The 17,718-nt window shown below is 43.5% G+C and overlaps 1 protein-coding gene across 2 annotated transcripts in view; it reads right to left on the bottom strand.

The window, feature by feature from the left end:
- Nucleotides 1-11,106: 11,106 nt before the first annotated feature.
- The window catches only part of BMF (Bcl2 modifying factor), a 16,429-nt gene continuing 9,817 nt past the window's right edge, over nt 11,107-17,718 (bottom strand). For both annotated transcript variants that reach the window (XM_010007692.1, XM_010007693.1), the window contains one exon: nt 11,107-11,725. In XM_010007692.1, coding sequence (XP_010005994.1) covers nt 11,624-11,725 — 102 coding nt within the window. In that variant the 3' untranslated portion in view covers nt 11,107-11,623. The remainder of the gene's footprint in view (nt 11,726-17,718) is intronic.

Genomic DNA, 17,718 nt, shown 5'->3' with positions numbered 1-17,718 from the left:
CTAAAATGAGAAAGTCATGACCCATTTTTAAACCCACTTTAGGGCATGCTTTTACTCTATATAGGACACACATTCCTCTATCTCCTCTGGTAAACGTACGGAAAAGTGTTGAACCTTTCAGTACAGCCCATTAATCACTAGTTGGCAAGATGAAGAAGTACTCTGGATAAGTACCAACTAAAAAAAAATAAAAGCAGAGAGACATTAAAAATCATATCTTATCACAGACAAAGAAGTGCAATGCACAGAAGTAATGTCCCATTATAGAGCTGTGTCTATTCTGAGATTAACAAAATGCACCACTCTATTTAACACAGGGATGAGTAAATAGAAGCACAAAGGGAAGTTAACATTGTAACTCTCAGCTCTGCAACACCCAGCTAGTCTAGCCACTACCTCGGCTTCATCACACTGAATTGGGCACCTGAGCTGCCCCTCAGGCAATCTAAGAAGCAGTAGTTGTGTAATAGTGGATACCACTCAGGCTGGTGTCCTCAGCAGGGAGACAGCTGGGGGGGCACGGAGGCACAAAGAAAATAAGGAGAATGTATCCACTCTGACAAAGTCCCAAATTGGTTGGCTGACTCCAGGCATCTCTACGTAAAGATCAAAACGTAGTGGGATATTAGGAATTGCAAGCCACATTTACCCTGTCAAGGAGAGACCTGCTGTAAGTGTAGGCTGTGGTGACCCCCATCTAGCAAGGGAGACTCACCCAAGCAAACGTCATGGCTGGTTGGTGCAAAGCCAGGTGCTCTGCTTTGCTGCTTATTTTCCAAAGGACAAGTGAACTACTGTAGTGGGAGTGAGGATGGTTTTGCTTCTGTGGGTGAGGCTACCTTAAGGAAAAATGTCTAGTTCAGGTGGAGGCAGAAATACCACATCATCTAAGCTCCAAATAACAGTTTACATAATAAAACTTTATTATTATTATTATTATTAATTTATAAATCCCTGATTGATTAAGTATTTGTACATGTTTGGGCACAACCCAAGGTACTGTTTGGTTTCCCCAGCCATCTGGTCTCACGAAGCATGACTCACTATTATACAGGGAAGGAAATGAAGGGAAATGCTACATCCAACTTTGTGGCACTGAATGTAATGTTGTTGTGACTAGTGTAACCCCAGGCAGGGATACCGCTGTGCAGGGGCACAGCCCTGGCTGCCAGACCTGCTGTACTGGGTCGATGGAGGCTGGAGCCAGACTGCTGCTCCCAGGTGAGCTGCTCCCACGATGCATGTGCCAAACCAGCCTGCTGGAACTTTGGCCCCAAATCCCGCGGGCTGCTGGATCCCTGGGGATCCAGCCAATGCCAGCAGACAGGCATGCTGGGCACCTCCAAAAGCCTGAAAAAATATCCTGGGTTAATACATCTTGGTTTCCATTCACAGACCCTCACTGAATTCTTTGGTGGTCCCAGACAGAAAGGGGATGAGTGCAGCAGTGAAAGGGCTGGGTGTTAACACTAACCAAGCCTTGCACCATGCCAGCTCCAGGGATATAAGCTTGCAATGAGAGGGAAGGCAGAGCTTTCCCTGAAAGGTGCTGCAAGTACATTCAAGTCAGCAGGAGCTCAGTGAGCTCTAGGGTGCATTAGTTATAGAAATGACTTTGGTAAGGTTTCCTCGCAAAGTGACACAAGGACGTACAACTAGGGTATTGGAATATAATTAAGAGAGAAAGGAGTTAGGGTGGATATTGGGGAAAAGCTTTTGTTGGTGAGATTTATTAGTAGGCACAGCAGTCTCCCAAGGGAAATAGTAGAAAGGCATTCACTTGGGATATTTAAAATTAGACTAATGAAAGTGCCAGCAAATATTCTATGGGGAGCATGCTCACACTGACAGGCAAAATGAGCTCTGTGACCCCATCCTGTCAGAGGAGGGCTGTGTGTGAGCACCAAGGGGACCCAAAGAGTTGGCTGCTGGCTGCAGAGCCCCAGGCTCCCCTGTGCCGAGGGGAGCGGTGCGGGCAGTGATGGCAGCGCTGGAAATGATGGGCACAGTTGCTAAGATGACCTGTCAGGAAGACAGTGGGATGCTTTTTATAGTAACAGCATCTCAGCACCTTCTTTCCAAATGACAAAAGGGAATGGGGAGTGCAGCAGGTGACTGTGGGTAGGGCTGGGGGTCACCGCAGCTGCTCTCCCACAGGTCTGTTCTGCCTTCAGCAGCATCTGCCAAGACCTGGCTAGGAGAGCAGCAGCCCCTCATGGAGAACTGCACCTTGCTCACAGCATGCTCTTCAGCTCCTTGTGCTTGCAGAGAAGTCTGGCTCCAGCTTGATGGCCTGTTTCAGCCACCTGCAAAAGAAGTTGTCCCACATAATGAATTAACAGTGATCCTGCTCCTTTTTCCTCATGTTCCCAAACCTGTCACTGCTCACCCTGTTTTCTGTGGGCTTAGGAAGAGCCATCCTCTCAACCAGAGGCCCACTCAGTGGTTGTGGCAGTAAGGCTGGTAGCAAAGGCATCCAAAACTGGGAATGTCTCAGTGGTGTGGGTGACCCTGCTGTTCCACACTCTCTGCTGGCACTGTGAAGCGTTGTGGCCCAGGCTGACCACCATCACCAGCCCTGAAATGTAAACATGAGCTCCACTCCCCTCTACGTGTGCCCTTGCTGTCTCAGGTTGAGTTGGTGTGTCCCAGTACCACAGTGGACTGCTGCAACAAATTATCAACAATAATTTTAAAAGATGGTAAAATAAAATTATCAAAATAAGACACTTTTTTACAGATTCCATTAACTTTTCCCAGCTATTTATTTCTCCTGAAATTTTTGCAAAAACTCATAGTGTTATAAGTCAAGCTTCATTGTCCTCTTATTAAGAGCTGACTCCATGAAAACATAGTTTCATGACTGTTGCTGTCACGATTTGAGGAGCAGACGTAAACAGGGTCATCTCCAGCCATAGTGGGTGGATGTTTAGTTTATAGTGCTGAGGTTAAGAGTGAAAGCGTGTGACTAAGAGCAGAAAACAGAGGAGCCTTTGTATACATCAAGAGCCCTGAGGCAAAACACAGAGAAGGAGAATGCTGACACAGACTTTAATGGAGAAAGAAAAGAGTCCATTATGAACGTTACAGAGAACATAATTCATTTAAGAGAAATCAAGATTTAAAGGACTTATAGAGGGGAATATGAATACTGATGTCAGTGCGTCACGCTCGGTGGTTTGTTGCTGGACTCTGTACATGCATCATGTCAGGTGGAACACAACTCACTGCCAGAAGTTATTGTCCAGTCTTTGTTAGATTCCTGTTGGAAACAGGTTTCTTTCAGTTCAGGCCTTTCAACAGGAACCAGTGATATGCACAATGAAGCAACTGCAGCTTTTGCATTTTAACACCAATCTCCCAAAACTGTCAAAAACTGCTTTGGGGACACTTTTTCCTTCCCAATAGAAGGAGTGGGGGGAGGGAGAGCAAAAAGGAGGAAATGGGGCTGGATTATTTCTGAACTACTCCAGTATGAGCCCACAAGAAGAAAGCTGGTAAATAGAGCTGCTTCCAAGCTTGCATATACATTGCAGAGACGAAGGACCAGCACATTTACTGCGCCATAAAACAATGTTATGAGTGCTTGAAAAATATTCCCCAATCCATACACTATATTGGCTTCTAAACTTCAGCAGCCAGAGCCATGAAAATAGAGTGCTTTGTGCAGTAGCTTGCGCAACCAAAGAACTTTCTCGTCCTCAGAGTGCTTTATTATGTTTAACGAGACAGGCTGAGCACTTCTTGATAAACATTTTTTCCTTGAAGCAGTAATCCTACTTAAACTTTTTACCTTGTCCCTACAGCATACTGTAGGAAGTTAATAACAGAATTCATTCTCTCCCGTAAAGCGCTAGTCATGTTACCGCAGAAAGTGAGGGACATGTGGTTGCCACAAAAGGGGCCATGGCTGGAAACAAGCACTAAGTGCACTCTTAGGATGCAGGCCTGGTGTTTTAAGAAGAAAGCTTTTCTGAAGAACATTTTTTTGAATATCCAGTTTCTTTCAAACTACAAAAAATATGTATGTATGAATTACTGTTGTAACAGGAATGTTCCAGCCTGTAGTATTTGGTCCTGATGCCTAACCCTGACAGTGTTTCCATGCACCTCAAGTCTACTTTGCGAGGTGACAGACAGCTGGTCATGATAAAGCCAAGCCAAAGAGCCAAGATTAATCCAGGAGACCTCAGAGGAAGGGAGCCTGTCCTTACATCTTTTCGTTTGCTTTTGCTTTGAGTGAGGTGCAATGATCCTGCTGCTCTGGCAAATGCTCCGGGCATAGCATTACAAACCCTTCTATTTTTAAAAGCCATTCTTCTCTTTGATATAAGAATTATTAAAGTTTTTAAAAACAAGAATTTCATTATCGGTGAGAATTTAACCAGAGGAGAATGAGGAAATTCAGAGTCAGCCCTCCCTCTAAGTCAATCTCATTTCTGTCCCCTGGTATCAGTGTGTTACAACAGGCTCTTTCACGGTCACATGAGGCTGGCCAGGGGACACACTTCTCACTAGATCTAATACAATGAAAAGAAAAACTGTCTTTTTCCCCCTGTGGTCTTAGATGCACATGTGGCTTTTCATACCACACACATCATGTGTTCTTGGAATGAAAGGCCCTTTTGTAACATGCACACACCAGCCGAGGCAACTTAACATCGGGTAGGATTGTTAACAGGGTTCCCTAAAGCCTTCCATGAACATTGTACCAGCAGCATTGCACTGGAAGAGGAATGTGGTTGTAGGAATTTGACCAGCTATAAGTAATTCACAATACACACACCACCATTTCGGTTCCCTCCGGTTAACTACTGGTACTTAATGGAGGTAGTTTTTCCCTATGAGAACAGAGTAAAACTTAAGGGACAGGCCTGATGATTACCAAAATACACATCTTGCTGTCGCTTGGAATGGCCAAGACATTCTCATGTCTGTGTTTGAGGGAGTCGCTACCACTTTCCAAGCCCTCTGAGAGCAATGGCCACCTACCTCCACTGCTTTTATGTCAGAAGACCAGTGAGAACCTTATTTCCCAAGAAGGATGACCATATGCATATTAGCCTTTATCCTGCAGGCCTGAGTGCTTTTGAATGTTCTTGCGTAGGCAGTAGGTGAGCAGCAAACAATCAGAGGTTACACTTCGCAAATGTGGAGGATGTATCCCATGTATGTCTTAAGAGATCTTCCTGATTTGAAGCAGCAAATTAACTGTGCAGCTCCAAGTAGTGGTAGTTCTCTATCCACACGTGGGAATATACCTCCTTGGAAGACTATTTCATAGGTTAAATTATGCCCAAGGAGAACAGTGCAATCTGGAAAGAAAATCCTGTCTTTGTTGCAGGGCTTGGTGTTAGAATACACACAAAAGGATCTACCACACACTTTCACAGTTGAACAATCCAAATTCTATCATTGATTTGGGTAGCTCCAGAATGGGCAATATGGGTGTAAATGCACTCCATCCCTTGAAAATAACACAAAGAACACAAAGAATTTAACAATTTTATTAAAAATTGTACCAGTTATTAGAAAAAAAATCCAAGTATTAAAGTATTAAAAAGCACCAAAGAAAGAAAGCACAAAGCAAATATACTGCACAGATACAAAAAAAAGGAGCTCTGCCCAGTCACCATTGGTACAGGCAGGAGTCCTGGAGGCACACAACCAGGATAAACAAAATGCTACATTCTCACTGGGTCTCAGTCCATGGCAAAGAAGGTGTGTGCACTTCAGGACTAATCCAGACAGAAATCTCACAGGAGAGCATCGAGTTTACTTCTGCAGCAGGACAGCATCATATTCTGGTGAATATCAGAACTCATAGGGAAATGCTCAACTGAGCAAAAGTTTACTAAGTACATTGTGAATTCTACATCACCTTACCCTTTTTGTTTTCCAGATAAAGGACTCTGAAGCTTTAAAAAAGAAGAAAAAAATAGTATCCCAACAAAGTAGAAAAGTCATGCAAGAAAGGGAGAAAATGTGAATCCATAATTCACAGTAATTGTGTAAGTGAATTTTACCTAGAAACATAGGAGACTGTACTCAATACCATTGAAGAGAGGACAGAAGGAGAGATACATTATTAGTTTTACCAAAAAAACCCAATAGTCTAGATACCCAACCTCAAATTTAGTGGCAGGATTTTCAAATGCACTTAGTGGAAACAGATATTTGGATCCTTTGGACTGTTTTGAAATTTCCATCTTACAAGCCTAACTTCTGACATTTATTTAAGGAGATACTGACATGTCCTCTTTCCATCACACTGGTCTCTCCTCCTTTTACCATGAACTTTTCAGAATTGATTGCTCAAAACTGGAGCTGAGGAATCTGTGACGATGCTCTCCTGGAACCATGTCCACAAATCAGGGAGACTCCTTTTAGATTTAAGAACAACTTTATACATGCAAAATTTCCATAATAGATTTAAAAAACAGTTTAAGAATCTACCCTTCCCACCCCTCCATTCCCCAAAGGCAGCAAAGAGTCTGAAGACAGAACTAAAAAATGGCTTTAAAAAACAGCCCACAGACATTAGGTTTCGCTTCCCAGAAACCAACTTCCAGCATGGGATTGGCAGGAAGACACCCTCCTTTCTGTGGCTAAGGGGGAAGGTGAGGCACATGGAAGAAAGAAGGGGTAGAGGATGTCAGACTGCATTCAGTTTGAGAATACACACATACACGCATGCACACACACACACGCACACACACAATTACATTCCAGTGCATTTGATGTGTTTGGTCTTTTCTGCTTTTCCTGGTGGAGAAGAACTGAGCTGTGTTAACACCTGCGTGAACACATGCAAACCGAAGAAACAGAGACCACTGAAATCTTTAGGAACTGTAAAAGATTGTCCTAGGATCTTTTATCAATTCCTTGAGGTATTTCTTCTTGCTAAAACAATCAAAGGCAACAGGCAGGCATTTTTTGCAAATGACCAGAAATGCCACTTTGAAAGAGAAGATTTTGAAGGACATTATTAAAAACTTTTGCTGTCAAATCATGCTAATACTCAAGAGTGCTTGGTCTATGTGCAGAGCTCCCATTAATATGAACTAGCATTCCATGGTCCTTTTACTTCTAATCCCACAGTAAATATTGCTGGTAAAACAAGGCAAGACCTCCACATATCTGCCTTCTCATTTGATCCTAGCATATATGTTGAGCTCTCTCCCTATTTTTCTTTTTAAAAATACCCTCAACAGCACACCATTCATCATGTCACGGTTTCACCATTCCCACAGCTTCAGCAGATACGCGTCTGGATCAGCGGCGGAAGGGTGGAATTCACTGTAGAGTTGACAGGGTCACATTGCAACAACTGCCTCAAGTAATTTTGTTTGTTCGTTAAAGGCCCAACCCTTCTCCCTAGACTACTAATGGGCAGAATCTACAGTTTCCCAGAAAAGTGCCAAGCCCCACACTGAATGAAGTTCAACCTTAGGTACAGCTCCAGTGCCTGCTATGGAGCAACTACAAGACTGTAGTAACCTCACATGAACACGCTGTCAATACCTTTAATCCAGGCTTGGGAGGACAAAGTAAAAGGCCAGTAGAAAGAAAGATGTCTTTGCAATCACCTTTTCTGCACCAAGAAGGACTGGGTTCCTTGCCTCTATTCCTGTGTTGATATACAGCTCCAAAGCAAAGGCTGATAAGGTAGGTTTTTTTCAGGAATCCTCTAAACAGAATTCAGCCAACAAACACTTAATAACAACCAGCTATTTAAACTGAGATATGTGATCAGTTATGCAGGAATTCAGTGCCACCAGGGACTATCAGCACCTTGGGAGAAAGCTGCAGTCTGACACACAGATCCAAGGGCAACCCTTTCCATGTAAATTAATCCTCTCCCCTGCCTTTGTTCTATCCTATTTAAGGCAGTTTACAGCTAGCCCTGGGCAGTCACTTTGTGATTACTGGCTCAGCTTTCAAGAATTACAGGGAACAAAAGTAAAGCTAACTATTCCCTATGAGCACCAAGCTTGCTGGATCCAGGGATGAGCAGGTTACAAGATATTCATTCAAAAGGGTGGGAAGTTGGTTAAAGACAGGAAGAACTCCATCCCTCAAGGAAAGCGAGCTGAGGACTGAAGCTGTTCTGGTGATCTGGGGAAGGCAAGCAAGATACTTCAAGGCTACTGGTACCATCAGCAGCAGCTCAAGCTCTTTTTAAGAACTGCTCATTAAAAATAGGAAGCTAACTATTCCCTATGAGCACCAAGCTTGCTGGATCCAGGGATGAGCAGGTTACAAGATATTCATTCAAAAGGGTGGGAAGTTGGTTAAAGACAGGAAGAACTCCATCCCTCAAGGAAAGCGAGCTGAGGACTGAAGCTGTTCTGGTGATCTGGGGAAGGCAAGCAAGATACTTCAAGGCTACTGGTACCATCAGCAGCAGCTCAAGCTCTTTTTAAGAACTGCTCATTAAAAATAGGAATTTTGTTTTAGGAGAAAGACTTTTTTTTTTTTCCCCCTCCAAATTGTTAGACTGTAATCTTAAAACACAGAAACAGTGTCCCATTTCTTTCATCAAGATAATATCTAATATCTAAAAACTCGAGCATTCACTGACAGGACTTAAAACATGTTCCTTGGAACTGTATTTGTTGAGAAATGTGTGAAATCTTCCCAGTATTTCTTCAAGTAGGTGAGGCTGTAAGCTGCTTTTCCCTAAATGAAAAACCAGTCTGCCCCTCCAAACCTACATGAAACAAAATAAGACTTTTGGGTTGACAGAACATATTTCCTTTCTCCAAGATATGCAGATACAGAATATAATTAAAATATATTATCAGTGGTTGTAAATCTCTGGCACCAGTAACCAACACGCATATTGCAGGAAGCCGGCCTTTGTCTAGCTCTAGCTCTATGTCTCCAATGAAGTATTGTGGTATAAGGAGACTTTAACTTGAGACCCTGGGCATGACCAAATTTGATAAGTCTGTTGTTACAGTGGGAAATATGGACTGGCAAAGATGTGTCTTTCCCTGAGCCAAATGATTCTATTGAGCAGACAGCCTGCTTGAGGAACAGTTTCAGATACTTGTTTCTCCAAGGTAAGAAGAGTCTGACCCTAGATAAACTGGTTGGGTCACAACACCAGAAAGCACCACTACCAGACCTATCTCTCCAGCTTACACATCCAGAGAACAGGCACTACTGGCCTGTTTGGCAGTCAAGTCCAGGCAGAAGGGAACGGAAAAGCTCACAATGGTTTTTTAAGTGTCAGATGCACTTGCTGAATTTTTTGTAGTTTGCACGGCTGTTATGATGTAGCTTTGACTGTTCCTGATAAAGGGGTTCTGGCAGCCAGTGGGAAAATGCAAGCATCACATTCTAGAGCATGCTGTGTGGGCAAGGCAGCATTGCTGTCTTGCTTCCTGAGCCTCAACACTTCCACTTCTGCCTCTATAAGAGCTTGTGATTGAAGAGTCTTCTTCTGAACATCCAGCTTCTCAGGGGTCCCCAGTTCAGTCTGTGTTTGTGCTACCCCTCAGGCTTTGCCCCCCATTTAAGTTCTCATTTTCCAATGACCAGAGCTAACTCCAAGCAGACCATGCAAAGCAAGATATGAAAAGCCTCATCTCTGTCAATGTGGGCAGGGGGCAGCTTCCTGTACTGCTGCAGCACAGTCAGCAACAGTTGTCATGTGTGTCCTTCTGGGTAACTCTGTAGTGCACATGCTTAAAGAAAAAACACAAAACCAAAAACAATACCCCCTCCTAAACCCTCCCCGTCCTCCCTTTTTCATAAAACCCACCCCCCCAAATATTACTTGAGATTAATGTATATGAATTATTAACCATCATGGACAAACACATTACTCTAGCTCTAGCTAGAAAAATAACATAAGAGGAGGAAAAAAAAAAGGTTTTCTCACATAAACTTTCCTTACGTTGAAGGAGAGTGACTGTGAATATGAGAAAGTGAAAAAGGCCTGGGGACCTCTTTCAGGGAGCTAACACACATTTTGCCACAGTAGAGCAGGATGCAAATCAAGAGAATGGGGCTGGGAGAGAGAGAGAAAGTCCAAATGTAACTGTGTTCAGCAAATTGTTACCAGACACTACAGTGCAATGATGAGATTATACAAATACCAGAGCAAGCATGAATTAGAGAAGGATATGCAGAGAGGGGTGGAAAAGAAAGTGTATGTGCAAGTAAACTACTTTTTCCATACAGTAATGCTTATTTTTCAGAATGGACCAAGGGCAGATTTCCTCAACACCTGAAGTCGGTGTTCCTAACAGGGCTGAAGAGCAAATTTCTGGACAGCTCTTCCTTACACTGGTTGTACCATTTGAGTCCTACAACCATGTGCAGTGCCAATATGGAAACGGACTGCAGAAAATGAAGTCTGTATTGCTTTTCTGTTCATGTTTTACCCTAGCTGTCACTGGGCTTCCGAACGAACAATATTTAAGGCTACGGAGAAGTAGCCATCAATATTTAAGGCTACTTCCTTTTGGTAATTTCCCTGTGCTGGTTCAATAGTGTCAGTCATATGGACAAACTTCTGAGTGCATACAAACCAGGAAATGTTGGACAATCTCCCTTAAATTAATATTACCACTGCTAGTCAAGATATGCCTACAGCAGCCTCCAAACATTACATACTAGAGTCATGGACACACTGCTTGTACAGTGTATGTCAGACTAGTTGCTAATTCATTTCCCTGTCAAATCTTGAAGCAAAACTATCAGATGCCTGGGAGCTAAAGCCTTCCTGACCAACCACATTATAGTAAGAGAAAAGAAAAACAAAACAAAATAAACACCCATCATAAAACTAATAAAAACATATACATTAGCATTGTAGAAGAATGACGCTTGGGTCATATTTTATGGTTTTTGGCTTCATGCTGGCTCACAGGCACAGCGAACACTGAACTGGAAGAACAGAGTGGCAGAAACTAGCCACCAGCAACCCCAGGAAAATTTAATTTTAAGACTGTTCTGCTGAAATTATTTTGCATATAGATGGCAATGGCAAAGAACAACTTCATGTGAGAGAGCTGCAACTGGTGCCCAGTGGAAGGGCTGAAGAGACCAGATTTTTTTGTGATTTTCTCTCACACGGGGTGGAAGGAAAAAAAATAGTAACCCATGCAGAAAGCAAGTAACCTGATGGATATAAGCTACTTGAATGTTTTCATTGCTAAAAAGAACTGTCTTTGTGGAGGAATCAAGCATCTGCTCTGGAAGATACCCAGAATATGTTTAGAGTCATCAATCCCAGACATCAGTTTTAACTAGCAGCCAAAATGTCACTCCTGCACTCTGCCATTGACTAACACACAGGGCAGAGGAAGCCGTTCATCTAACACCTGCCTCCCTTGCACAGAGGTCACCGGCGCAGGGAACCAGCAGCAAGCTTTACCAAACACACCCACATTCTGGCTTTCCTTCAACAGTGTTGGACAAGAGCTCCCTGCCTCGCAAGGCAGGCAGCAGCAAAGAAGAGTCCGTAAAAACCCCCAAACTTGAAGACGAGTGTGGGAAATTCAGAGTCCTCACATCCGGCCGGCGGTGTGCCATGTCTCGCCCCCCAACCAGTGTTTGTTCAGTGCTCCCTGCAGACTGGATGCGGCCTGAAACAGGCGGGCGAAGCTCACCTCTGCCCAGTGTGGTTCCTGTTCGCCTCCGCGTTTAAGGCCAAGTTGTGTAGGAAGAGAAAAAGCTGCCACCACACTTGATTTCTGTTCTGCTGATGCTGTAGAGGAGAACAGTTGAAGCAAGGTTATTTATATGTCTAAAATTGCAACATACCACTTCTCTTTTCCAATAACAACTCAGTTACACTTTTCAAGAGCAGACACTTTAATCCCATCAGCATAACAAGGGGGTGCAGCAAGGGATGAGGGGAGAGAGGGAAATGATAAGTTCTCCAGAAATAATTGTAGCTCTAACATTACAAAAAGAAAAGAGCAGACCCTTTATGCATTGTGCACAAGAGGATTAAACTTTTTTTTTGCTTGTAGGATTTTGCAGAGTTTAGCCAAGTGCTGTTTTTAATCAGATTGGCTTCTGAGCCTTTCAAAAGCCCCAGCTGCATGAACAAACAATTTTTTTTTTTTTTTCCTTAAAAAAAAAGCCCCCCTTCACCCCAAAAGTAAAAAAAAAGAAAAAAATATAACTGGTGATCCATCTGTAAGTGATTTGACACCGTGAAGGTCAAAGGGTTAATCTTCAATTTAAACCACACTGCTGAGACAGCAAAACTCTGATTTCATCTAGTACAAGAAAACACATTCGTGCACACACACACTCCCCCACCCTCCCCCCACCACATTTTCCTTCCCAGCATCTCCAAGATAATACTGCCCTTTTTATAGCCACTTTTGACAGTAAGCCATAAATAATCAGCCTTGGAGCCCTTTCCTACTGACTGGAGCCAATTAAACCTTAAGCAAGAACATACTTGAAAACACACAAAAAACCAAAACCAAGAGGTTATTTCAGGTCCCATTGTCAAGGAAGAAACATGGGAGTTGAGTTTCAGGGGGACACCAGACTATATAATGCAGCTTTGGGGAAGGGACACTGCTCCTTCTTTTGTTATATGTAATCACCCCTGCAAAAGTGGCTCTGATTATACCCCCACCTTCCAGCTCTTTAATGGCATCTCATACAAACAGGTGGGTTTCTCTTTACATTGCCCAGCCTGGGATACTATTTCACCTCAATAACCAACCCTCTATGAGAAGTCAGTCTTTGTTTTCTCATCCAGAATTCCATATTTGCTAAGCAGGACTGATCATTTCTGGAAAACAAAACAAACCAGCCGCAATCTGCCCCCTCCAAGCCCCCTCCCCCTGCCCTCCACCCTCCAGTCCTCAGCAGACAAGGAAACAGAAGATTGGCTTCCAACAACGTTGCCTCAGTACACAGGAGTTCATAAAAAAGCACTGAAGCACATTATACGAACAAGATGTTTCAACTCAGATTAGCCCAACAGGGTAGAACAACACGGTTGCAAGGCATTCTTTACGTAATCACAGTGAGTTGCAACTGGAGTTGGTGTATTGGAGATATGTCAATAGACAGCTCTTCAAACCCTTCCAGTCATTAAATCATGTTTGTATTTCAGCATGAGTAGATCTGTGCCATTTGAATCACAAGTACACACAAACCAGGCTTCAGGAAACCTGTGTTCATCTTGCATCTTAGCAGTGGGTCATTCTTCTTATCCTCAAGACTTAACAGTTATCTCCCAGATTTGGAAGAGTTCACACAGATCTCATCACACTTTTCAACACCACTGTGTTTGAAGCATTACCCACAGACAGCAACACTAGAGCCAGGTATCACTTACTTCAAAGTAAGATGCTTTTTGTTACTCACCCCTCTGTTTGACCAGGCTTGTCCTTCCTCATAAAACTTCAGAGATTCTTCCCACCATCCTCCATAGAGCCAAATTCACAATGCCCCACTGACATACAGATACCATTTTTTATTCAAGCTATTACAGCTTAAGTGGACTGCTCCTTAAAGACAGATCATCGGGTAGCATGTCAACGAGGTGGCATGCAAGCACAATGTCATCTGCAGTTTGATGCACAAACATACTATAGATGCCATGAAGACAATCTGCTTTGGCAGAGTACTTTATTCTATTGACAGCCAAGAGGATAAAGAAGTGTTTTATAGGGATTTAGTATGGGCTATGCAAAAGGATGTTTAAAAATTGGTGTGGACATTCTAAACTCGAAATATATCTCAGCTTCACTGGTGGACACTCTTTAATGGAAACTCTCACAGAATTTTATAAAATGGGCTAATTTGGGTGCAGATGAGAGGAGGTGTGATGATCTAGCATAGGTAATTTCAACTATTCTACACTGTCAGAACGACAAACACGTGCAAGAATCCCTGTATTAATGTCCTGCTTCATACAGGAGCCTGCTTTTCCCTTCTCACACACCATAACAGGTTTCTAAATATTCTGTTTCCACCTTAAGTTTTACATGTCACCCCAGAAGAAAAAGATTACTTGTTCTTTGCAATGGTAGATAAAGGAGGCCATATCCAGGGGAAAACAGTAGAAGGACTAAGCTCTTCATCCTCCCTTTTTTTGAAGGGGAGAGGTTGAAGAAGGTATTGGGGTTTGGTTTTATTTGGTAAATAAGTGTCTAGAGCTCAATTTTAAGAAGGGTTACAGACACACAAGAGAGCCTGTGAGATGTAATATCACAATATTTTGTTTGTTTGTTTATATTGTATTCTGTTTTTTTCACTGCCTCTTGAAGCCTCTTTTGGCACCGCATTTTTGTCCTTCTCCAGTTAAAAAGGTTTCCCACTATTTGCCTGGAATACTCAAGGAGATTTCCATGCAAGAACAGCATAGGAATTATTTTGCCCTTTCCCCCCCTGCTTGTGAGAAGCATAAGATCTCAAATAACTTCATGAAGGACATTGACATAATTAATTTTGTTTTGAAGTGAAGAAATAGAGAACTAGACTGAGGGCAGCTTTCCAGGTTTTATTCCTAGACCTAGGGCTTGTATTTTCCTGGATCTGTATTCAGCCAGCATTTCCTTCCACAGTGGTGTAGTCCCAAACACACTTTCACTGGCTTGCATACTGAAACTGCCCGTTCATACTGTCCTCTCCTCACACTAGTGCTGGAAAGTGAACAACAATCAAGGCCAAAATGGATCTGATAAAGAAGTTGCCTTTATTATTGACCAGGTAATCCTAATCCATCTGATACATGGAATCATGTAGTCAAGCTAATGTGTGTGCTAGAACAACAGAGAGGTGACCTGAGAGAAACAGCAAGCTGGGACTGCTTGCTTCAGCACCAAGCCTAGCTCATGGGGTTTGCAGTGTTTCAACTTCACTTCTGGGCTGATCTGCTTTCCTTGGTACTAATTCAGCGTGGGACAGGAGCCACAGAATGGAAATGGCAGATACTCTTTGCAGTAGAGACAGAATAAACAATTCATGGAAAGAACTGCACCAGCCTAAAAAATGTGCCTTTCACAAGTTTCAGTAGTTTTTCCCTAGATACACCTGTGCCAAGACCAAAATGCTCAAAGACTTCAAAACGGAGGGATTTTTGGTGTGGTATAATTCAGCTGCCAGGAAGGTCAGAAAATCCAGGAGAGTGAGTCCATTAATTTGGCATCTAATTTTTTCAGACATGATATGTTTCAAGTAAATTCTTAGAGTTTTCTAAGACTCGTAACTATTGTGGCACAGGTTTAACATGTTTCTAAGCTTCACTATGCTGATTTGTCCCTCATCACAACAATCCAATCCTGAGAGTCACTACTGCACAGAATTATCAAGGACGAACACTTTGCCACCTCCATGCAGTAGCAACACAGTGAATATTTTGAAGCTTCTTTCCCAAGATGGAAAGCAGCCCCTTTTGCCCTCTATACTAACTGTAATTAAAGACCAGACTTGTGAATACAGTAAGTCAACACAAAGCTGGAAACACATAAAACCATTTCCTATTGCAGCTGCTGCTTTTTAAAGGGGATATCCTTAAGAGACTGTCTGTCTGAGGCATTAGCATGAATGCTTGAATGAGTCACAAGGAAAGGCCATTTTACAGGAACAGTGTCCTCTGCAGCAACAGTACATTAGTGAAGCCTATTCCATGAACTGTGGTGAACCAAAAGCCAGACTACTGGTAAACAAACACAAAAAAACAGCAAGACTTTTACTGGAAGCAAATGAAAGAGGGACATGATAGACCGAACGTTTATTCCCTTCACATAATTAATTCCTAATAGATGTTTCATACTTTAAGCATACAGATATGTATCTCAAATAGTAACCCAGATGCCAAAAGCTTTTTAATCCTACCAAGCCCTTGCATGGGGTGATGAAGAGAAGATCAGGACAAGTAATATACCTTGAAGAAAATGTTGTCCCTCTGACACAGCTCCTTGAACCCTTGAACATAAATATTTAACAGATGAATAGGATTCACTTTTCCACCTGATACATGCTCGTCATTAATATCCTTCCTTTAAAAAAATAATATAGTAATCATATACACGTCATATATGGATCTGGTACACGCCTATCACATATACAGAAGAGTACACTCGTTTACCCTTTTAATTTCTTGGGCAACTTCTGACATTGTTTCATGGCTTCCAGATGCTTAAGGGTCAAATTCTGATCCCAGCCTAACTAGAAGGATTAAAATATGGCCATAAATGGCACTATTAGAGCAAAAGAAGAAGAATGACATACGTGTACATAGAAACACCATTCTTCGTTTAACGACTAATACAAGTATTAGAATAAGTTGTTGGGATTTTATTTATTCACTGAAAACAAAAACATTTGCACACCAGGAGCATTTGCTGACTCATCACTGAAAGCTGTTTTGGCTGCCAGGTGGCTGGAGGCATATTGTGCTACCACAAAATATGCTTCAGCTGAGAAAAACTAGGAAGTCACAGTCCCCAAGGCAACAGAGGTTACAGAAGGTGTTCTCCACTGGAGAGAGAAAGGCAGGCCAATGGAAGTCAAATGCAAATCTTTCCAGCTGTGATTCCTAATGATCAAGGAATAATGTATGTGTAAAAGCAGCAGGAAAGAAAAGGAGACAGTAACAGAAAAACTGAAAGAGGAGCTTAGCAGCACCATTTCTCATAGCACAGGGATCTTCCTTGGGGATCTGCATCCTGGCTTGCAAACCTGTGGATTTCTTATGAGGGACTGAACTTGTGGTAGAGGGAGGTGTCATCTCAAGCATTGCTTCCTTTCCCAAAGCCTCCAAAGCAAGATAAGTAACACGTGTGTTTATGGAGAGAGAATGTACAGGAGCAGGTGCAGCAGGAAGGATGCGGGGTGCAGGAGTTCCCCAAAACCCATTCACAGGCTGCCCAGCCCAAGCAAGGGGGACAGCACTGACCCCTGCCGAGGCACCGGCCTCAGCAGCAAACAGCAACACTCATGGCCCCAAACCTGCTGCAGACACAGCTGTGCAGGTGAGCCCTTTCTCAACTTTCTTGTAGTTCAAAAACAAACATGCAGCCACTCACGCTTTCCTCTCCAGAGCGGGCAGGAAGGGGAAGCAGACAGACACCATGGCAACAGCCAGCTGACAGCAACCTGGGAAGGGCAACCACCGGCCACCACATTCCCAGGGCCCCAGCCTTCCCCTCCTGTACCCCTGGGGGGCACACCAGCTTATTTTCCACAAATACAGTAAATAAGGGTTTTGCATTTCCATAGTGCTGCACCTGATACCACGGAGCCCGGCAGGGATTCACCCGCACATTGTGGGGGTGACAAGGGAGCAGGGAGAGGTGCCCAGATCTTGCCTCTGCCCGCTGGACAAGGCACCCAGCCCTGCCACAGCCACAGGCAGCAGCCAGACAGACTTATTCACCCAGAGCCCGAGTGTGAACGGGCAGGGCTGTTCCACAGCTTAGCCTGTTTATCACCTCACCGGCACCGGCGTGGGACAGGCTGACCTTTTATTTCGCATTGATTCCCCTCACCACCAGAAGGGATGTGCTCCCCAAACTGCCCGGTGCACCGCAGACCTCCCCTAGTGATTAAAGCGCACCTCGGGGTTTTGTTAAAATGACACTATTTTAAAGTTTTGAGAGGAAAATGCCCAGGTGGAGGTGAGGGCCTTGGCCTGGGCGCAGCGCTGCCCGGCTGCGAGGGGCCCTGCGGGCGGGCGGGCAGGGGCAGCGCCGGAGCCTGGGGGGAGAGCAGCCTCTCGGC

The sequence above is a fragment of the Chaetura pelagica genome, unplaced genomic scaffold, assembly GCF_000747805.2.
Source record: "Chaetura pelagica isolate M959 unplaced genomic scaffold, ChaPel_1.0 scaffold70, whole genome shotgun sequence".
Classification (NCBI taxonomy): Eukaryota; Metazoa; Chordata; class Aves; order Apodiformes; family Apodidae; genus Chaetura; species Chaetura pelagica.
This window is presented reverse-complemented; position numbering and strand designations above follow the sequence as displayed.